General features: G+C 42.1%; 1 protein-coding gene across 1 annotated transcript in view; it reads left to right on the forward strand.

Annotated features, from left to right (window-relative positions):
• Positions 1-23,720, forward strand: part of FLT3 (fms related receptor tyrosine kinase 3) — a 158,441-nt gene that overhangs the window by 71,308 nt on the left and 63,413 nt on the right. The window contains exons 8-9 of the mRNA XM_077298293.1: positions 4,417-4,561; positions 21,579-21,747. Of these exons, the coding sequence (XP_077154408.1) occupies positions 4,417-4,561; positions 21,579-21,747 (314 nt within the window). The remainder of the gene's footprint in view (positions 1-4,416; positions 4,562-21,578; positions 21,748-23,720) is intronic.

The following is a 23,720-nucleotide window of genomic DNA, read 5'->3' on the forward strand; positions in this document are numbered from 1 at the left end:
AGAATATTGTGGAAGCCAGGCTGCTCCTGGTATATAGGGCATGATTAGCAGCATTATGGGAGCAGGGTCCAGCCGGCTTGCAGGAGTTGCGGGCACTGCGGGGCCTGGTGGCATTATGGGACCTGTGTCCACCGCGGGGTCTGGGGGCATCATGGGGCCTGCGGCTGCGACCGCCACCAATTCTCCTCCCGGGTCAGACATGTCCCCTCACGAACCTTATAGAGGCCCAGCGTTTCTCCTCCGCGCGGTCGGGCGCTTCTCCCGATCCTCCGTCCAGCGCTTTGCGGCATCCTCACTTACGGCTCCGCTGCACGGCGTATTCACTTCCGGCTTTCCTCGTAGCGCAGCACCCGCTTCCTCTTTGCGCTCTTTTGGATCTCTCACGAAGGTACGCCCCCTTCTTCCCCTCACGCTCCACGCGGCGTGGCAATGGCGGTTTGTAAGCAAACTGTCACAATCTCTGGCTCACAGTACCTGGCGATGCCAGGGCACGAAATCCTGTTTGTGATGCCAAAGTTGAGTCACCCACTAGGGCAATGGGGATACATGATACCGGGTCCGGTCACTCTTAAAGGGGATGTCACGATGTCACGGTGGCTGTGACCTGGTCCGTGGCCCTGGGCACTCAATAAAAGGGGAAAGGTCTTTAAAGGGAATTTGGTAATAAAGTTTATTCATGACACCACCTGTGGCTCGCGGTCAGAGGGACCGACGCTGCTTAAAGGGGTCCTCTGGGGTGATGTTGTTGAAGCAAGATGGTGACGCTTCCCACAGGTGAAGCGGGGTCCCTAGGGCTCCCAGGGTGTATGGCAAGGATGGTGGGTTGCCGGTAAATAACGGATGACACAGAGTTGGTCTTTACCTGGTTTACTGATGGTAGCATGCCTCAGTCCAGGGTACCGGCAACCAGTGCAGAAGGAGTCAAGGCCGCCTGAAAACAAGTAGTAATCCCCCCTGGCAGGTCAGGTTGGGAGCCTTCCTCCATGCGCTGGTTTCCTGGTCTCTTGCTACCTGCAGTCTGCTGGCAAGGTACCCCTTTCTCTCTCCTGTCCTGGGACAGTACCTGCATGGTAGGCAGCTTGAGCTGTTCTCTTGGGGGGTCTCTGACATGGTGACTCCAGGCTCTAACTGCCACTGTACCTCAGGTATGGTATGGGCAATCTACGTATAGTACTATGCCCTCCGGTTCTGCTGTGGACCTTGCAGGTATCCACAACCTCGGGCTCCCGGTGCCCGGTTTCTGCACTCTAGCTCACAGGAGGCCCAATCGCAGCCTCCCTGAGCTCCTAATCACTCCTCTCCCTTCACTGTCTGCTCCAGACTGAACTAACTCCTCCTCCAGACCAGGATGGATATCAGGGAAGTTCCCCTAAAACAGGGTTCTGAGTTTCCCCTTCTGGCCTTGAGTTAGAATGTGTTGTGTGTAAGATTTAGCTAACATAGAAAAACTAAAAAAAAAAAAAACCCATAATATGAAGAGCAGACTCACCAGAGCCTTGTCAGATGACAAATGCACTCCCAGGGTGCAGCAGGCCCCCGATAATAAATGCTAAAGCAGCACAGGTGCAAGCTACTGATGAGAGCAACCACCTACTCGCCCAAACATTAGAGGGGTTGGCTGCCTAGTAGCAAAAATGCACACAGGTATGGCCTGCATAAGACACTATTCACACAGATAAATGTGATGCAGTGTCTGGACAACCTATTGATCACGCCCATAGTATTAGCAGGCGGGCCGTCCAGCACTATATATATACATGCAACACAAGTGTTGTGTTGCATGTATATATATAGTGCTGGACGGCCCGCCTGCTAATACTATGGGCGTGATCAATAGGTTGTCCAGACACTGTGCATCACATTTATCTGTGTGAATAGTGTCTTATGCAGGCCATACCTGTGTGCATTTTTGCTACTATAAACATAAGGATGAATGACCTCGGGGAGATCAAAACATCCAACACCGCGGAGACACCATCACGTGTTTCTTAACGCAGTGATCCATTTTTGCTACTAGGCAGCCAACCCCTCTAATGTTTGGGCGAGTGGGTGGTTGCTGTCATCAGTAGCTTGCACCTGTGCTGCTTTAGCATTTATTATCGGGGGCCTGCTGCACCCTGCGAGTGCATTTGTCATCTGACAAGGCTCCGGTGAGTCTGCTCTTCATATTGTGTGTAAGATTTACCTGCTAAAAGGAATCCCACTTGTCTCCAGGCATGGCGCTACCCTCCTCGAGAGGAAGGCAGCACCACTGTGGTACCGAACTTCTGGGGTGCGACACAAGCCATCAAACAAAGAACTGCTTACATTTTTGCGCTAGAAGCAGTGTGAAAGACTGGTGGAAAGCATGCCAAGATGCATGAAAGCTGTGATTAAAAATCATGGTTACTCCACAAAATATTGATTTCTGAACTCTCCCTGAGCTAAAACATTAGTATTGTTGTTTCTAAATGATTATGAACTTGTTTTCTTTGCATTATTTGAGGTCTAAAAGCACTGTTTGTTTTTTGATTTTGACCATTTCTCCTTTTCAGAAAAAAATACAAAATTTATTGCTTGGAAATTCAGTGACATGTTGTCAGAAGTTTATAGAATAAAAGAACAATTTAATTTTACTCAAAAATATACATATAAAGAGAAAAATCAGACAAACAGAACATTTTGCAGTGGCCTCTTAATTTTTGCCAGAGCTGTAGATAGATAGATAGATAGTGAATAGACAGACAGACCGAGAGAGAGATATGGGATAGATAGGTATATAGATAGATTAGTGTTGAGCATTCCGATACTGCAAGTATCGGGTATCGGCCGATACTTGCTGTATCGGAATTCCGATACCGAGATCCGATATTTTTGTGATATCGGGTATCGGTATCGAAACAACATTAATGTAAAAATGTGTAAAAGAGAGAATTAAAATAAAAAATATCGCTATACTCACCCTCCGACGCAGCCTGGACCTCAGCGAGGGAACCGGCAGCGTTGTTTGTTTAAAATTCGCGCTTTTACTTGGTTACGTGAAGTCCCGGCTTGTGATTGGTCAGGGCGGCCATGTTGCCGGGACGCGGACCAATCACAGCAAGCCGTGACGAAATTACGTCACGGCTTGCTGTGATTGGTCCGCGTCCCGGCAACATGGCCGCCATTAACCAATCACAAGCCGGGACGTCACGGGAGGCTGGACACGCACCCATTTTAAAAAGCGCGCGTGTCCAGCCTCCCGTGACGTCCCGGCTTGTGATTGGTTGCGCCGCGATCAACCAATCACAAGCCGGGAGGCTGGACACGCGCGCATTTTAAAAAGCGCGCGTGTCCAGCCTCCCGTGACGTCACGGCTTGTGATTGGTTAATGGCGGCCATGTTGCCGGGACGCGGACCAATCACAGCAAGCCGTGACGTAATTTTGTCACGGCTTGCTGTGATTGGTCCGCGTCCCGGCAACATGGCCGCCCTGACCAATCACAAGCCGGGACTTCACGTAACCAAGTAAAAGCGCGAATTTTAAACAAACAACGCTGCCGGTTCCCTCGCTGAGGTCCAGGCTGCGTCGGAGGGTGAGTATAGCGATATTTTTTATTTTAATTCTTTCTTTTACACATTTATATGGATCCCAGGGCCTGAAGGAGAGTTTCCTCTCCTTCAGACCCTGGGAACCATCAGGAATACCGTCCGATACTTGAGTCCCATTGACTTGTATTGGTATCAGGTATCGGTATCGGATTGGATCCGATACTTTGCCGGTATCGGCCGATACTTTCCGATACCGATACTTTCAAGTATCGGACGGTATCGCTCAACACTAAGATAGATAGATAGATAGATAGATAGATAGACCCGGCTTCAGTGCGGCGCAGAGCTCAGATGATTCAATTGAGCTTCTTACGGTGAGAGAACAAACACTTCCCCGGAGTCCTTCAACTCCTAAAGGGTCCGGCTGACAGAGGGGTCCCTGCGCTCCCAGGAGGGGAATACACCACTTCAGTGCAGCATGTGGCTCAAATGATTCTAATGAGCTTATTACAGGCACCCGAGCATTCAAGAACCACATGATACTCCGCACTTCTCCATAATCAATCAAGTATCGAGCAGTGCCGAGCATGCCTGCCCATCACTATTCTTGAGGTCATTAAAGAATTTCAATTTTTCTAGATGAAAATATAAATTAATTTCTAATAATCAGAAACCAAATCCTTGCTCATCATTGGTACGATTTGTGTTCGGTTACCCATACCAAGTTTGGAAAGGTTTTTCCCCCAAAATGTTATGATGATATCTCTGATTCATTGAAAGAAGATGATATAAGATTGATCAATTCAACTACTCAACTGAATAAATAGCCAAACTTAATTGTTAACTGTAAAAATCAGAATGATAAGACACATCCCTAATTTATGTTAATACATTCTTCCATTATAGAATCAGTCCTTTCAAGTAAGCTTTTACGGAAAAGGTTCTGATATGACAAGAATGTCATTTACTTCAATAAACGGAAGGAAATGCAGGAACATCACATGTTTTTCAAATGTTCATCAAAACAAGTCTCAACGCCTTGAAGTAATAGGTAGGAAATGTTTAAAAAATGGTAAAAATCAAACGTAAAAATGAGTAAACTATAATCAATGTAAAGTCAGGGTTTTGAACATTTTACAACATTTGTAGCCATTAAACAAGTTGCCTGAGTTTGCTGTAACAATGTTACGTGATCCCGGGAGAACCAGTGATTACACCACTGCAACAGTGTCCGCACCGGAGGTGAGTACAAGTGTTATTATTTTACTGGAGGGAAACCTATAGATTCAGAAGGGTGTGTCCAAGTAGTAGACAACCCCTTTGATTTCAATGCATGGCCTTTAAGTTTCCTTACGCCAGCTTGACACTCTCCACAAGGAGAAGCATTCCCCCATAGACCTCTATTCCCTGAAAATATAGCAAAACAGATCAAAATGATGCCAATAAAAGTTACTTTTCATCCCTTAAAGGGATTCTGTCACTAAGTTTTTGCTATGTAATCCGACAGCAGCATTATGTAGGGGCTGCTACCCTAATTCCAGAGGTGTGTCATTTATTTACTGGAAGCAGCAGTTTTGATACAGTCACTGATTTCTCTGCTTCAGATCTAGCGCAGCTCAAAATGCTGAGCCCTGTATAACACTGCTGAGTGGCAGCTTTCTGTGTACACTGTGCATAGGCAGAAAGCTTCTAATCGGGTGGGAGCAGTAGTTGTAGTGATAATCTGTTGGTAAAACAGTGACTTTACTGACACTACAGCACACATACTGTAGGTGGAATCACGGACTCTGTCTCTACATTATTCAGTTCTCAGATTACGTAACAAAACCTGCTGACAGATTCCCTGTAAAAAAAAAACAAAAAAAACTGAATTTTGTATTTTTAGGGTACGTTCACACAGGACTTTTTTGCTGCTTTTTTTTTTGCTGCTTTTTTATGCTAATTTTCAGCTGCTTTTTACAGTACCATTAAAGCCTATGAGATTTCAGAAATCTCATGCACACACGTTGGTTTTCTGTTTGATCAGTATTTTCTGCTTTGCTGCTTTTTTTGGACATAGGGCATGTCACTTCTTTCAGCGTTTTTGCTGCGTTTTTGCAGCGTTTTTTCACCCATTGACTTGAATGGGTGAAGAAAAAAACGCTGCAAAAACGCTGCAAAAACGCATGTAGCATTATTTGCTGCGTTTTTTGTGCAGAAAATCATGGCCAGCAGGAAGGGATCTCACAGCCAAGAGCTTAGGGGTGTGGTTAGTGAGGTGTGAAGAGCCATTGTGAGCCATTGTGAGGTGTGAAGAGCCATTGTGAGGTGTCCTGATTGTGATCTATTGTGAGGGAGTTCCTGGTAGTAAGGTGTGAAGAGCCATTGTGAGGTGTGAAGAGCCATTGTGAGGTGTCCTAGCAGCTGAAAATTGGCATAAAAAGAAAACTGCAGCAAAAATCTGCAGCAAAAAACTGCAGCAAAAATCTACAGCAAAAAAGTCCTGTGTGAACGTACCCAAAAAACGCACCAAATACGCACCAAAAAAACGCACCTAAATTAGCATAAAAAAAAGCAGCAAAAAAGTCCTGTGTGAACGTACCCTTAAGGATGCTGTGATACCAAATATGATTTGTTATTTATTTGATTATTTTTAGAGGGAAAATGTGGTAATTACAATTTTTTTTCTTCAGTTTATTTTTTAGTCCATCTGAAGAATTTGAACCAAAGTGCGCTCCTGATTATTGACACTTCAGTTCAATGGCTTCGATGAGCTTTTGGTCCAAACTGTGTGCTTTCTGATGCTGCACATAGAAGCGTCGCAGAAGTGCAGGGATACTGAAGCTTGGCGGATCCAGCAATCTGGTGAACTTCAGAGCAGCATTTGCAGCGAGCAGTGTGCAATAGAAGTAAAAATCCCTCTGTTCCTAATAACAGGAGGGATCTTTAATTAGGGCTAAATTGCAAAGTTGCATGTTTGCAATTTTGCAGTTTCATCCATTTATGATGTTGAGAAAACCCCTTTAAAGTCACGTTCACACGTTCAGTATTTGATCAGTATTTTACATCAGTGTTTGCGGGCCAAAACCAGGAGAGGATGATAAATACAGAAGTGTTGACGTGTACAGATGGGCGAACCCAAATAGTAAAGTTCGGCATCTGTACCGAACACCTACTGTTCGGACACGGACACCTAACACGGACTTCACTAGAAAGTCCATGTTATTGTTCGGGTTCGGCACCCTGAACACTGGGTGTTTCTCGCGCTGTCATGTGCATGACAGCGCCGCCAACACTGCTTCTGATTGGCAATAAAATCATTTCCGCCGTTCAGACAACCGCGGTTCCCTTGCTGTCAAATGACAGCGTGAGCCCACAGCTGTGATCGGAGGAAAAAAGTTTACCTCCGGTCACTAGCGTCAGCTGATGGGACTATTGCTTCCATCAGCCTATGCCTGCTGCCGCTAACAACAGCAAGAGCAGGGGCGGCTGATGAGAGTATTTATCAGCCGCCGCCTGCGCTCTAAATAAATAATTTGAAAAAAAAAAAAGTCTTGGGCTTCCCTGTATTTTTGACAGCCAGACAGGCAAAACTCACAGCTGGGGGCTGCAACCTTCAGCTGTCAACTTTAGCAAGGCTGGTTATCAAGAATAGAGGGGTCCCCACTGCGATTGTTTTTGTTAGCCGGAGTATTACCACAGCAGCGCGTGTTACTTCATATAAGCAGCAGAATCCAACGTAAGGCAAACTGTGTTTAATATATGCAGCTTGAACTGGAACAAAATAAGAAAGCTTTGACAGTAACTACCGATATAATCTAGTCCATGTAACACATGTCTCTCTGTGAAGGAAACAGCAGCAGACTGATGCAATCAGTGAGTGTCCTCTGACCTTTTTTTTTTTTTTTTACAAACTTTAACAATCACAGCATAGCTGACAAATGAACACTCATAGACATTCAATGCAGACTACAACAGGAATGGAGTTGTTGCATTTAAACTTATTCCAACACCCCCACTCAACAACTGCTTATCCTGTTAGTCCCATTGCAGTTCTGAATTCTTCAAACTTGGCTCTTGACAATGGCTTTGTCAAAACATCTGCTAACATCTTGTCAGATTCACAGTAAACAAACTTTAGAACTTCACGCTCTACTAAGTCACGCAAGTGATGATGTTTAACATCAATGTGCTTTGTTCTTGCACTTATCCTTTCACTGCTGGCGAGCTTGATACATCCTTGGTTGTCCTCATAGATAACAGTTGGTTCAGCTAGTGGTTTGCCGAATTCTTCCAAAAGTTGCTTCAACCAAATTAACTCTTGACTTGCATGAGCAGCTGATGTATATTCTGCTTCTGTAGAAGACAATGCAACTGACACTTGTTTTCTACTCGACCATGAGATTGAAGTGTGTCCTAACTTGAACAAGTAACCACTTGTTGATCTTCGATCACTTGAGTCTCCAGCCCAATCTGCATCTACATATCCTCTGAGAATTAGATCTCCTGATGCAGAAATCTTTAGACTTAACTCTTGGGTTGCCTTAAGATACTGAAGAAGTCTCTTAATTGCATTCCAATCTCTTTGGCGTGGCTTGCTTACACGTCGGCAGAGAATTCCCACTGTGGCTGAGATATCTGGACGGGTTGTGGTTGCTATGTATAGAAGTGCCCCCACTGCTTGTCTGTAACTGTCATTTGTGGGTAGCAGATCTTCTTCTCCTTCCAATTTTAGGTAAGATGGATCCATTGGAGTTGATATGCCTTTGGCTTCTGACATTCCAAACTGGTTTAGAACTGTGGAGATTTTAGAATTTTGATTAAGAAGAAAACTTCCATCTTCCTCTCTCTGGATTTGGATTCCCAAATAGTATGTCACATCTCCAAGATCCTTGGTCTCGAAATGCTTGTTCAGAATTTGACCTAGTTTTGAAATTTCTCTCTCTTCTTGATGCGCTATTATTACATCATCCACATATAGAATAACATACATCCAATCTTGTGATACACTTTTTGTATACAAACATGGATCCGCTTGAGACCTTTTAAATCCTTCGTCGATTAACACTTTGTTCATCTTAGTGTTCCATGCTCTTGCTGATTGCTTAAGGCCATAGAGAGATTTTTGCATTCTGCAAACAAGGTTCTCTTTACCCCTTTTAACATAGCCTTCTGGTTGAGTCATGTACAGCTCTTCTTCAATGTCTCCATGTAGAAAGGCTGTTTTGATGTCAAAATGTCTTACTTTCATCTGCTGAACAGCAGCTATGGATAATAAAGTTCTGAATGTAGTTTGCTTGGCAACTGGAGCAAAAGTAGCATCATAATCTTCACCATATTTTTGTGAATATCCTTTTGCGACCAATCTTGCTTTAAAACGGTGAATATTACCTTCGGAGTCATATTTGTTCTTAAAGACCCACTTACATCCAATTGCTTTCTTGCCTTGAGGTAGCTCTGTGAGCTCCCATGTTTTGAGCTTATGAAGGGATTCCATTTCTTCATCAGCAGCTTTTATCCATTTTTGCTTCTTATGAATAGGCAGTTTTTGCATTTCCTGCCATGACTGTGGCTCTTCTTCTGGAATTGATCTGACCATATAAGAAAGGCGTTTAGCTGGAATTCCTTTATTTGATCTTTCTGATCTTCTGATCTCCTGAGGTTGGCTTGGTTCTTCTGTTTCTTTTTCAGTACTTTCAGAGCATATCCAGACTTCAGTATTTTCTTTGAGATTCTCTTCAATGTCTGGAATCACTGACTGAAATTCTTGTTCCTTAGGTTGAATTATTTGCGTAACCTCATGAAATTTGAGCGATACTGAGTTTTCATCAATCACTACATCTCTGCTGATTGTTACTGTGTTGGTCTGTGGATGCAGGATTCTGTATCCTTTCTGAGTTTCACTGTACCCCACAAGAACTCCTTCCTTTGCATGAGATTCCCACTTAGAACGTTTTTCTTTGGGAACATGCACAAAAGTTTTGCTTCCGAATATCCTGAGATGCTTCAGGTTGGGCTTCTCACAGTTCCATAGCTCATATGGAGTTTTACTTGTAGCTTTACTTGGCAGTCGATTTTGAAGATAGGTAGCAGTCATGATGGCTTCTCCCCAATATGTTGTAGGTAGGTTTCCATCAAATAGCATACTTCTTCCACTTTCACAAAGAGTTCGGTTCTTTCTCTCTGCTGTGCCATTCTGCTCTGGGTTGTATGGAACGGTTGTCTGGAACACGATTCCATTCTTTTTCAGGATGGTTTGCACTTTACCACTTGTATATTCAGTTCCATTATCTGCTCGCAGTACCTTTGGTATTCTTCCAAATTTGTTAAGAACTGCAGCAAGATATTCTTCAAGTTTCTGTGGAACTTCATCTTTACTTTGAAGTAGGTAAGTAACAGTATATCTGGAATAATCATCAATGAATGTGAGAAAATATCTCTTCTTGCTGGGAGTAAGAACACTCATTGGACCACACACATCTGTATGTATCAAATCCAGTATCTGTGCAGATTTAGTAGTGCTTACTTTAGGAAACGATTTTCTGGACATTTTCCCTTTTAGGCAACTTGTGCACTTCATTGTTTGATTACACTGGTTGATTGCAATACCATTTGCAAGTTGAGCTAGTTTCTTTACTGCTTCTGGATCTCTGTGGCCTAGGCGTCTGTGCCACACATGAATACAGTCCTTATGAAAATCTTGTCTAGCACTGTAAACAGTTTCATTGCATTTCAGCTGATAAAGTTCATCTTTGATTTTTCCTTCGGCAAGGGTATGACCCTTCTTTGAAATGATGCATCTGTCATCCTTAAATGTAACTATATTTCCTTGTTGTGCAAGCTTCTTTACAGATAAAAGGTTACTTTCAAGTTTGGGAACATACAGCACGTCTTTAACTGGGATTTTTCTGACTTGTGCTGAGGATTGAACTTGACAATGGAAATAACCATCTCCTATTCCTTCTGATGTCATATAGTGACCATTAGCTAAAATTACCTTTTCAGACTTGCTTTCATCTAGATTAATGAAGAAATCCTTATCACGTGTCATGTGAGCAGTCGCTCCAGAGTCAATACACCAAACATGGTTTGCATATGGGCTTGTGCTGACCCCAAATGCAGTCGCAATACATGCATCTTCCTTCTTTACAGCTGTTTTAACCTTTTGATGACTGTCCTGCTTTTTAAACTGATTCATTCTTGCTTTCCACACTCTGCAGTCTGCTTTAAGGTGACCAGGCTTTTTACAGACAAAACATTCACGAGTTTCCTTTAAATGACTCTGAGCTTTAGAAAAGTACTGTGTCTTTAATGCTGTTTCTGCTTTGCATATATTATTGCTAATAGTCTCTGACTTTCTCTTGTATTCATCTGCAAGTTTCCCTTTCACATATTCTAGTGTGAGTTCATCATCTGGTCTGGCATCTAATGCAGTCACAAGCGTGTCATAACTTTCTGGAAGACCACTTAATAGTAATGCAGCAACATGAAAATCTTTAATTTCTTCACCAATACCCCTTAGGCGCTCCACAATCTCTAGGGTGTTTCTGATATAGTCCTGCATATGCTGGCCATCACTTAATTTAGACTGATACAGCTTTCTCATAAGATATAGCTTATTGCTGAGATTTGACCTTTCATGCACTTTCTGTAATTCTTCCCACATTTTCTTTGCAGTATCACATTTGCATACATGTACAATCTGGTTATCATCTATGCTGAGGGAAATAGTGCTTTGTGCTTTCTGATCAGTCTCTAGCCAATCACCCGGTACTGGGTCAGGCACAGGCTGTTCAATACATTTCCATGTACCCTCTCTTATAAGTAACATCTTTACCTTGAATTTCCAGGAGCTGTAATTGTGATTTGTGAGACTTGGCACTGTGTACTTCACTGCATTCCTTTCTGTAGACATTCTTGTCTCTTGTACCTCTTTTTTTTGTTTGTTACTGGCCCTTTAAGCTGCGCTGTCCGGTGCTCTGTACACTGCGGTACCTTTGCGTTCCGGTGTCCTTGTATTCCGGGGGTTCCTCTGTGCTGTCTGCGCTTGGCTCGCTGCTTATTCCGGTGACTGGGCTTTTTACCATTTACTTTCCGGTGGCTGGGCCCATAACCTGTTAGCCGGAGTATTACCACAGCAGCGCGTGTTACTTCATATAAGCAGCAGAATCCAACGTAAGGCAAACTGTGTTTAATATATGCAGCTTGAACTGGAACAAAATAAGAAAGCTTTGACAGTAACTACCGATATAATCTAGTCCATGTAACACATGTCTCTCTGTGAAGGAAACAGCAGCAGACTGATGCAATCAGTGAGTGTCCTCTGACCTTTTTTTTTTTTTTTTACAAACTTTAACAATCACAGCATAGCTGACAAATGAACACTCATAGACATTCAATGCAGACTACAACAGGAATGGAGTTGTTGCATTTAAACTTATTCCAACAGTTTTAAATTATTTAAATAATTTTGATAAAACGGTGTGGGGTCCCCCCAACTTCTGACAACCAGCCAAGCTAAATCAGACAGCTGGGGGCTGGTATTCTCAGGCTGGTAAGGGGCCATGGATATAGGCCCCCCAGCCTAAAATAGCAGCCCGCAGCTGCCCAGAAACGGAGCATCTATAAGGCTGGCGTCACACTAGCGAGTTTTACGGACATATGAGAGGTGCAGAAAATACGGATTGCATACGGTACAATGATTCTCTATGGCCCAGCTCCTATCTGCCGTATTTTACTGATCCGTATTATACGGTCTTGTACGGCCGTAGAAAATCGCAGCATGCTGCGTTTGTCACCGTATTGCCAAAAAAAAATCGCCAATGAAAGTCTATGGGGGCAAGAAAATTACGGATTACACACGGACCATGCGTGTGACTTGCGAGAAATACGCAGCGGTGTTCTCTAGAAAAGCCGTCAATTCAGTGCGGTGTACAGTAAAATCACACTGACAGAATAGAATAGGTAGAATAAATGTGTACAAATAGAATAGGTATATATATATATATATATATATCTATATCAGTGAGACACATATATATATATATATATATATATATATATATATATATATATATATATATATATATATATATTTATATTTATATTTAATTCAGCGCGAGATTGCAGAAAAGCCGTTAATTCAATTGCCGGCTTTTTCTTTCTCCTTCACAAACCCAACAGGATATGAGACATGGTTTACATACAGTAAACCATCTCATATCCCTTTTTTTTGCATATTCCACACTACTAATGTTAGTAGTGTGTATGTGCCAAATTTGGGCGCTCTAGCCGGTAAAATAAAGGGTTAAATCGCGGAAAAAATTGGTGTGGGCTCCCGCGCAATTTTCTCCGCCAGAGTGGTAAAGCCAGTGACTGAGGGCAGATTTTAATAGCCTAGAGAGGGTCCATGGTTATTGGCCCCCCCGGCTAAAAACATCTGCCTCCAGCCACCCCAGAAAAGGCACATCTGGAAGATGCGCCTATTCTGGCACTTGGCCTCTCTCTTCCCATTCCCGTGTAGCGGTGGGATATGGGGTAATGAAGGGTTAATGTCACCTTGCTATTGTAAGGTGACATTAAGCCAGATTAATAATGGAGAGGCGTCAATTATGACACCTATCCATTATTAATCCAATAGTACGAAATGGTTAATAAAACACACACAGATTATTTTAAAGTATTTTAATGAAATAAAGACACAGGGTGTTTAAATATTTTATTATACTCGTAATCCACCTGAAGACCCTCGTTCTGTAAAAAAGGTAAAATAAAAAATCAACAATATCCCATACCTTGCGTCATTCAGTCAGTCCCACGATGTAAATCCATCTGGAGGGGTTAAATCATTTTACACCCAGGAGCTCTGCTAATGCAGTTGTGCTCGTGGATGTAAAACCCCGGAAAATGAATGGAAAGCAGGGGAATGTCCTGTAGTTACCTTGAGTCACGGTGATGCGCCCTCTGCTGGATTTCCTCATTTGAATTCGAGCGTGGGAAAAGTTCCCAGGCTCGAGTTCATATGAGGACATCCAGCAGAGGGCGCATCATCGCGACTCAAGGTAACTACAGGACATTCCCCCTGCATTCCATTCATTGACAACATTTTACATCCACAAGCACAACTGCATTAGCAAATCTCCTGGCTGTAAAATGATTTAACCTCTTCAGATGGATTTACATTGTGGGACTGACTGAACGACGGAAGGTATGGGATATTGTTGATTTTTTATTTTACCTTTTTTACAGAATGAGGGTCTTCAGGTGGATTACGAGTATAATAAAATATTAAAACACCCTGTGTCTTTATTTCATTAAAATACTTTAAAATAATGTGTGTGTGTTTTATTAACCATTTCGTACCATTGGATTAATAATGGATAGGTGTCACAATTGACGCCATTGACATTAGCCCTTCATTACCCCATATCCCACCGCTACACGGGAGTGGGAAGAGAGTGGCCAAGTGCCAGAATAGGTGCATCTTCCAGATGTGCCTTTTCTGGGGTGGCTGGGGGCAGATGTTTTTAGCCAGGGGGGGCCAATAACCATGGACCCTCTCTAGGCTATTAATATCTGCCCTCAGTCACTGGCTTTACCACTCTGGTGGAGAAAATTGCGCGGGAGCCCACGCCAATTTTTTCCGCGATTTAACCCTTTATTTTACCAGCTAGAGCACCCAAATTTGACACATATACACTACTTACATTAGTAGTGTGGAATATGCAAAAAAAAGGGATATGAGATGGTTTACTGTATGTAAACCATGTCTCATATCATGTCGGGTTTGTGAAGGAGAAAGAAAAAGCCGGCAATTTAATTACCGGCTTTTATGCTTCCTCGCACTGAATTAAATATAAATACAGTATACATATACTGTATATATGTTTTAACGAACATTTGAGCCCATAAATCCATTAGATGTCGATTTTGCAAGCAGTACGGATGCCATACGCATTACATACGGAGGATGACATGCGCAAAATACGCTGCCACACCCTGCCTACGGATGACATACGGATCACTATTTTGGGAACATTTCTGCGTATTACGGCCGTAAAAAACGGACCTTATTTTCATACGCTGAGTGTGACGCTGGCCTTAGATGCACCAATTCTGGCATTTTTGGGGTTCTTCCCACTTGCCTGTAGTGGTGGCAAGTGGGGTTCATATTTGGGGGGTTGATGTCACCTTTGTATTGTCTGGTGACATCAAGCCCACGGTTAGTAATGGAGAAGTGCCTATAAGACACCTATTCATTACTAATCCTATAGTTACATGGTAAATAAAGACACAGCTAGAATATAGTCCTTTATTAGAAATAATACAAAACACACTTTTCCTTTTTTATTTAAAAATAATAAACACAGTTATACTCACCTAACACTTATTCCATTGAAGCTATCGTCTTCTGCATTAAAGCAAAAATAAAAAACAACCATATTCCTCACCTCTCCATCGCTCTGTCCCATGCCATAATCCATGTCTGGGTATAAGCAGTTTTCAACTTGGACGGTGCCAAGATGCGACCGTCCAGGCTGAGAGCCACTGAGGAATGAGTTGCTGAGGGTGCAGCATCAGTGACTAGTGTCATCGAGGTTACAGCAGGTCACTGAGGCTGCGTCCCCAGCCAGGCCAAATTGTATTTCAATTTGTAGGCTTACAATGCTATAAAAGTGACTCTTTGAAGCCAGAATTCTACTGTAATTAATTTAACTAATTGGTGAACAAGGGAAAGTGTTGGGAAGTGTTTATTTAATTTAAGCATTTTTTTGTGTGTGTTTTTTTTATTAGTGGGTTAGTAATGGGGGTGTCTGACACATCTCCCTTACTGACACAGCTAATATCAACCCCAAGCCCCATTACCTTAACCCCTTCACCCCCGGAGCTTTTTCCGTTTTTTCATTTTCATTTTTCGCTCCCCTCCTTCCCAGAACCATAACTTTTTTATATGTCCGTCAATATGGCCATGTGAGGGCTTATTTTTTGCGGGATGAGTTGTACTTTTGAACGATACCATTGGTTTTACCATGCCGTGTAACAGAAAATGGGAAAAAAATTCCAAGTGTGATGAAATTGCAAAAAAAGAGTAATCTCACACTTGTTTTTTGTTTGGCTTTTTTGCTAGGTTCACCAAATGCTAAAAGTAACCTGCCATTATGATTCTCCAGGTCATTACGAGTTCATAGACACCTAACATTTCTAGGTTATTTGTTATCTAAGTGGTGGAAAAAAATTCCAAAGTTTGCAAAAAAATAAATAAATAAAAAATTGTGCGATTTTCCGATACCCGTAGCGTCTCCAATTTTCGTGATCTGGGGTCGGGTGAGAGCTTATTTTTTGCGTGACAAGCTGACGTTTTTAATGATGCCATTTTGTGTAAATACGTTCTTTTGATCGCCCGTAATTGCATTTTAATGCAATGTTGCGGCGACCAAAAAAACGTAATTTTGGCGTTTTGATTTTTTTTCTCGCTACACCGTTTAGCGATCAGGTTAATCCTTTATTTTTATTGATAGATCGGGCGATTCTGAACGCGGCGATACCAAATATGTGTAGGTTTGATTTTTTTTATTGTTTTATTTTGATTGGGGCGAAAGGGGGGTGATTTAAACTTTTATATATTTTTTCTTTTTTTTATATTTTTAAACACTTTTTTTTTTAATTTTGGCATGCTTCAATAGCCTCTATAGGAGGCTAGAAGCATGCACAACTCGATCGCCTCTGCTACATAGAGGTGAAGTACAGATCACCTCTATGTAGTAGAAATGGTGGTGTACTTTGAACGCCGACCACAGGGTGGCGCTCAAAGCAATCGGCCATCAACAACCATAGAAGTCTCAAGGAGACCTCTGGTTGTTATGGCAATGCACTGCTGACCCCCGATCATGTGACGGGGGTCAGCGGTGCGAGCACGTCTGGCCGCGCGGCCGGGAGCGCTAGTTAAATGCCGCTGTCAGCGCTTGATGGCGGCATTTAACTAGTTAATGGGCGCGGGCGGATCGCGATTCCGCTCGCGCTCATTGCGCGCACATGTCAGCTGTACAAAACAGCTGACATGTCGTGGCTTTAAGGTGGGCTCACTGCCGGAGCCCACCTTAAAGCAGGGGATCTGCCAGCTGACGTACTATTCCGTCAGCTGGCAGAAAATGCCAACTCACCAGGGCAATCGAGAAGGGTCACACTAAGCAACAGAATTGGCATATTCAAAGTGATGTGCCACCTTTTGGTGGCTGCGAGCTGGTATTTTTAGGCTGGGAAGAGCCCAATAACCAGAGACCTTCCCAGAGTCAGCTGTCTTCTTTACCTTTGCTGATTATCAAAAATAGGGGGACCCCACGTGTTTTTTTATTGTTTATTTATTTATTAGGTTAAAAAAGGCTAAAAACTCTTTACTGCCACATGAAATGCACTAAAGGGTGCAAGTTTATTATATATAGGAGGCTTGTAACATTATATATCTACAGAATATTTATCTATTCTATAAATCAAAAAGTATCTGACAGCACAAGTGGCATGAGGATGCCCGTCCTAATTCCACTGGACCCAAGAGGAAAAGTACATACCATAGCCAAGTGAAGGACAGCATCCAATCCAGGTGAAGTAAAAAATTCTTTATTGTGCCAAATGCGACGTTTCAACCATAAAGGTCTTTTTCAAGCATACAAAACAGTCCAAATGGCGGTCTTAAATAGGAAGTGGATAAACAACCACCAATCACTATCCAATTCTATATAAAAAGAATATCTTACATAATATATATGTATAAGGATGACCCGCAATACATTAGGTATAACCAAGACCTCATAATTAATCCCATTCGCCCCCCTAGTGACACATGGCCACCACCAAAGAAAAATAAACAAACAAGTGTTGTCAGACTTTGACCAATAGCCACGTCTGTCCCATATGTGCATGAACCTTTGGCCAATGTTGTACCGCATAGCATATATCATCCCACATGTCAGACTCGCACCAATCAGCGATCCAGCTGTCTCAACAAATCATCAAATTCATTCAAGTTCAACCTCCTATCAGAGTTACCTAAACGCAATGCTGTCATCTAATCACAACTCACGTATCAAGAGAATAAGCGCGCCTATTAACATGATGAACTCACCCCTGGAAGTAAACCTGTTGTGAATTCCGTTCTTGGGCTCCCTCCTGTGGTTATGAATGGTACTTTTGTGAGTTCTGCCCTTGGGCTCCCTCTGGTGTTTTCGAGTGGAACTGCTGCTCCTTGAGTTTAGCCGTAGCAGCTGCTTTCACTAATCGGCTCCCCTGGCCTTGCTATTTAACTTGGCTCTGGTCTGTAGTTCATGCCAGCTGTCAATGTTCTCTGGGTTGGATTCAGATCTCTCCTTGGATTTCTCTGATGGCCTGTCCATTTCAGCATAAGATAAGTTCTTACTAGTTCTTTGGTTGTTCCTTTGCTTTGGACTTTACTGCTCAGTTTAAATTATGTTTCTTTTTGTCCAGCTTGTCATTATGAAATATTCAGGCTAGCTGGAAGCTCTGGGGAAGCAGATTTGCCCCTCCACACCGTGAGTCGGTGTGGAGATCATTTTTGTAAACTCTGCGTGGATTTTTAGTTTTTAATACTGACCGCACAGTATCCTTTTCTATTTCTGTCTATCTAGATTAGAATTGGCCTCCTTTGCTAAAATCTGTTTTCATTTCTGTGTGTGTCATTTCCCTCTCCTCTCACAGTCAATATTTGTAGGGGGCTATCTTTCCTTTTGGGAATTTCTCTGAGGCAAGATAGCTTTCTATTTCCATCTTTAGGGGTAGTTAGTTCTTAGGCTGTGACAAGGTGTCTAGGGAGAGTCAGGAACACTCCACGGCTATTTCTAGTGTTGGTGTTAGGAGTAGGAACTGCGGTCAGTAAAGCTACCACCTCCTCAGAGCTTGTCCCATGATTCATTTTACCCACCAGGTCATATCAGTGCTGCTCTGTAACCACCAGGTCATAACATAAACCACATCACATGATCCGACATACAGTGATGCCTCTCCGGCGAAAAGGACCCACTCCGCTCAACCATATGTCACCGGTATCAGCGCGCAGGCGCACACGATCCCCAGCCACATGCGAATAAACAACATCACATGACAAGTGACATGACGCCGTCGCTAGAGCAAGAAGTTCGTGCACGTCCACGGCCATGAATAACAGCACACGCAAGTAGGCGAGGTGACGACCCATCACCAAAGCACGTCATCATCACATGCCGGACAGTGTATGGGGGTCACTCACAGAAGATATGCGCCCACCTAATATCCTAATAACCTGACCCAACGATTAAAGATATATGACCAACTCCATGGCATCCCCAATGTATATCATCAAACTACTTGAGCACGATATTAGCATAACTTATCATAAAAATTATATACAGGCAGCATATTATATATTAACATCTGATATTATACATTCAATGTATATAGAAAAAGAAGGAGAGAAGAACAAATGCAAAAAATGGAACAACATGAATTATAATATAGATAGCCGATTCCATAATTGCAGTCATGGCAAACAGGGGCAGGGGAACCAGGCCAGTATAGAAATACTCCAGGGCACTAAGTTCCCTTATCCCGTGGTCATCCATCAATTACATCCCTACATCATCCATCAATTACACCCCTACAGATAAAACACAAAAATTAAAAACCAAACACATGTTAAAATCAATCCTATACAAAATACGTGACACACAGACCAACTCAGAATGCTTTAAGACATACATATTTGTAAATAATCTTGATAAGAAGAAAAACGAGGAGAGCACTCACCGGTCTTCTGTAAAATCACTTCTTTATTAGCAACATAACATCCAGGCAACGATAGAGGCCGGGGGAGAGAGGGAGCAGGGATGGACATCGTTGCCTGGATGTTATGTTGCTAATAAAGAAGTGATTTTACAGAAGACCGGTGAGTGCTCTCCTCGTTTTTCTTCTTATCAAGATTATTTATACATGGACTTTGTTTCTTGAGAGGAGCACCCGAAGTCTCACGTTTTTACACAGCAAAGAGTTTATCTGAAAACCCCGCTATGAGTTTCCTGTGATAATTTGGGCTGTGGGATAGTGCTGCTCAGTTTTTTGCCTTACATGTGTATACATATTTGTAAATTGTAGTCAATGTTTAAACCCCCCGGATAGAGTGAGTCCAACTTAGATATCCACCTGAGTTCCTTTTGTTTTAACAATTTGACTTTGTCCCCACCCCTTCTCAGTATTGGTACACTATCAATTACTCTAAACCTTAATTGGCTAACAGAGTGTCCACTGTCAGACCAGTACGTGTACAGTTCCAGATTTTGGCCCTGTGTCCGGGCCTGGTGGCGCTACATCGACGATGTCTTTGTAGTGTGGGAGGGACAATTGAGCGAGCTCCTTGATTTCCATCAAGAGCTAAACAGTGTTTTTCCAGAATTAGAGTTTACAGTGACTCATTCTAATGAATGTGTCCAATTTTTGGACACTATGGTCTATAAGAATGGATTATCCTTAAAGACAGATTTTTTCGTTAAGAACACTGATAGAAACAGTTTGTTGCATTTTAGTAGTCATCACCCAAGGAGAATGGTTGAGTCCCTACTCTGGAGTCAAATGTTGAGGGTTCGCAGAATAGTAACTGATGATTCATTACTTGATCCCAGGTTGGATGAGATGTGCAGAAAATTTACAAGTAGGGGCTATCCTATTAATGGAGTGATAGAACATATGAATAAAGTAAAGGGGTTGCCAAGACTTGATGTGAGGATGAAGAAAACTAAGAGTAATGACAAACGTATTCCTTTTGTTTCCACCTATAGTACAGCCAGTCGTCAAATTAACAGTATTGTAGTTAAACATTGGCATTTACTACACCAGGGTCTCCCTGGAGTAGGTGAATTTACCCGCCCCCCTATTTTTTCCTTCAAAAGGGGACGTAATTTGAAAGACAGGCTTGTCTAATCAGATATAGGCCCTGAGAGGGTAACTATACAAAGGACTTTGGGCCCCCCAAGATTGGGGAATTTTCCCTGCTTGGAATGTGCCTGTTGTAGCAATATGCTTAAAGGGGATTTCTTTAATCATCCGCATACGGGGAAGAGAATTTATATCGGAGAGAGATACACATGTACCTCCAGTTTTGTTGTCCTTCACTTGGCTATGGTATTTATCTATTCTATTCTATCTATTCTGACAAAGTCACTTGCATAGTACTGGAGGGGAGATATGTATCACTGAGGTTATTAGTTTCAGTGATTTGAACGTAGAAAAATGCTCTAACACACTAAGTACTGACAGGGGTTAATCGGCCATGTTTACGGCAAGGTTTAGTGAACAGTTGAAGAGGGGGTGGAAGGCTGTTCACGATATCTCCTCCCCAGGGTAGAGTCCAGAGGATAAACACACAGCCTTCTGGTTCATCAGGGTTGGGTGTGCCTGGAGATTTGAGCTTCAGAGTTGTGTTTGAAGATTAGGAAAGTTGAACCTTTTTGTTTCCTGAGCGGACGATCCCCACAACAGCACTGACTGAGCCTTTTGTTTTTGTTTTATTTTCCTGGTAGGCCAGAAATGTTGTGTTTATGTTGTGAACCCTGCCCTGGTTTATGCTGTACCTCAGTAAACCAGTGGAAAATTTAAAGAGACAGCATTCCTGGGTCTACCTCTATGAGCAGCCGAGTGAGCTGATCTAGCACATTATCTATAAATATGGCTGTGAATTTACTGTACTTGGCTGATGGAATTTTGAGGTTCTTGAGAGATGTGTGCGAGAAAAAAAAATGGACGGCATGCACATGGCCTGTATGCCATTTTTTTCTCCCACCCATTGACTTACATTGGCGAGTCTCGTCCAATATACGCGGCCATACGCAGCATGCTGCATTTTTTTCCTCAGCCCGATTACAGCTGAGGAATAACTCACAGAAGACCACTGACACATTGAATAACATTGGTCAGAGTGCAATGCAATTTTTTCTTGCTCTATTTATACGCCAATGTGAGCGAACCCTTCAACTAACTAGACTCCCCTGTTACAGATTCTGTCCTTTTGACTAATACTCCTAAAAGAGTTATGTTTCTCTCTTATTTTGTAGACAGAGGATTTATCATCATGGATACTTCGACCATAGAACATGACATTGACCCAAAGCAGGACTTTTGCCTTGTCGTAGAGTTTAGAGCATACCCGGCGGCGCGATGTGCATGGATTCACAACTCAAAGGTTTCTCCATGTTCAATCATCAAAAATGAAAACATGCAAAGGTATTATAAGCATGAGTGATGCTAAAACAGTTGTATTTTTACTATTGCCTGACCGTATGAACTTAGTGTTCAATGTTTCTTGTCTCCATTTTTGTCTTTCCCTTTGACTCTTTATAATTATAATTTCTTTTTTCACTGAACTAGTTTTTCTTATAAAAAATCAAAAACAATACTATTAGGACTTGAAGCAGATTCAACTAGATGTAGTGAAAGGTCGAGTTGATCTTGGCATGCAAGTCATCGCCAAGAAAAAAGGTTCAAAGCAGTCAAAAATCTTTCCAGTTCTGCTTCTTTTTTTGCGCCATGTGCAGCTTTTGTATCAATACAAGTCCACTCAAAATTACATTTAACGTTGATTTTTTTAGGTTAAATATAATCTTTTATTAAAATATTGATAATTTATATATTGAGAGGAATATAAGAAAAACAGCAATTCTGACAATGTTTTTTGCTTTTTAAATTCTACACTGTTCACTGCCTTACACATACACATATAGCGTGCTAAACTTATTGTGTAGGCCAGTAAGAATATGGCAATAGCAACTGTACATAGTTTTATTTATGTTTTATTAGTTTGGGTAATAAATACACTTCGAAAAAAATTACTTTCTTGTGTTTCAACGGATCTGTATGAGGGCTTATTTTTGAACAATAAAACATACATTTTAAGTCAAATTTATTTTTTAAACACCACTCTTTGTTAGGTATACAGTAATTGACATGATTTTTTTAATATGCATGTTGACACGATAACAAGAATACCAATTTTTTTATAGCTTTTATATATGTTTTACTACTTTTGTGCAAAAAAAATGACTTGAAAAAATTATCACTACTGTCCGTCACTTTTTTAACAAATTAAATAATTTTTTATCATCAAAATTGTGATTTTGTGCTTTTATATTCACAAATATTCTTTTTACTCTGAAAAAAGATTTTCTTTTTCTTACAATACTTACTAGTTCAACAAGGTGTCTTGAACAAGTGATCCCTTAATAGCATTGATAATACATGGCACTACTATATAGTGCAGTGTATTACCTAGCTTGTCAGTGTTTGACAGACAGGTAGCATATTAGACCCCGCCTATGTTGGAATCTGATAGGCTAAAGTTTATGGCAGACATAAAAGATTGGGCATCATTGTTGACATTGCAACCATTGGCGCTCTGCAATCTCCCTGCGGGGGTGCCAATGGGCTGACAGAGGAAGCAATCTCCCTCTGACAAACTCTTCACATGCCGCCATCACATCTGTTAGGGTAATGTGCTGGGATTGGAGCTAGGTTGGTCCCAGGACATGCAACAGGAGCTTAGGTTCGTATAACAACTGGCTCCTGCTGTGGATTGCACGGGCACAGCTCCTGTGATGTAACTGCACTGCAGATTGTGGAAAGCATTTGTACATACAGTTATGTCAGATTGCGAAAAAGCAGTTAAAAATACTATTAATTTATGCTTTTTTGGTGCATTTTTCCCCATAGTCTTCTATGAGGAGGTTTAAAAAAATCCATGTAAAAAAAATACAACTGTTTTTTTAAGTGCAGAAATTCCAACATTTCTGCACAAAGAAAATGCGTATAATAAAATTATGTCAAATCTTCACCCAGAAAATCTAAAAAGGGAAAAATACGTGAAAAAGTAGCAAAAATGCAATAATCAGAACAAATTGCGATCACGTATTTTGGTGCAGATACCTGCAGAATAAAAACACCGGGAAAAAGCAGCATTGTCACACGTGGGAACAAGGCCTTAGGGTATGTTTCCACGTTGAGGAAACGCTGCGTGTTTGACGCTGCGCAGAGCCGCAGCGTCAAACATGCAGCGTCCAGATGTTACAGCATAGTGGAGGGGATTTTATCAAATCCCGTCTCCACTATGCGTGGTAACACGCACCTGGCGGCCCTGCGATTCCGGACATGCGGCGCGTCTTTTAAGATCGCAGCATGTCCGTTTACCTTGCGGCGACGCTGCG

This window comes from Ranitomeya variabilis, chromosome 3, assembly GCF_051348905.1.
Source record: "Ranitomeya variabilis isolate aRanVar5 chromosome 3, aRanVar5.hap1, whole genome shotgun sequence".
Taxonomy (NCBI): domain Eukaryota; kingdom Metazoa; phylum Chordata; class Amphibia; order Anura; family Dendrobatidae; genus Ranitomeya; species Ranitomeya variabilis.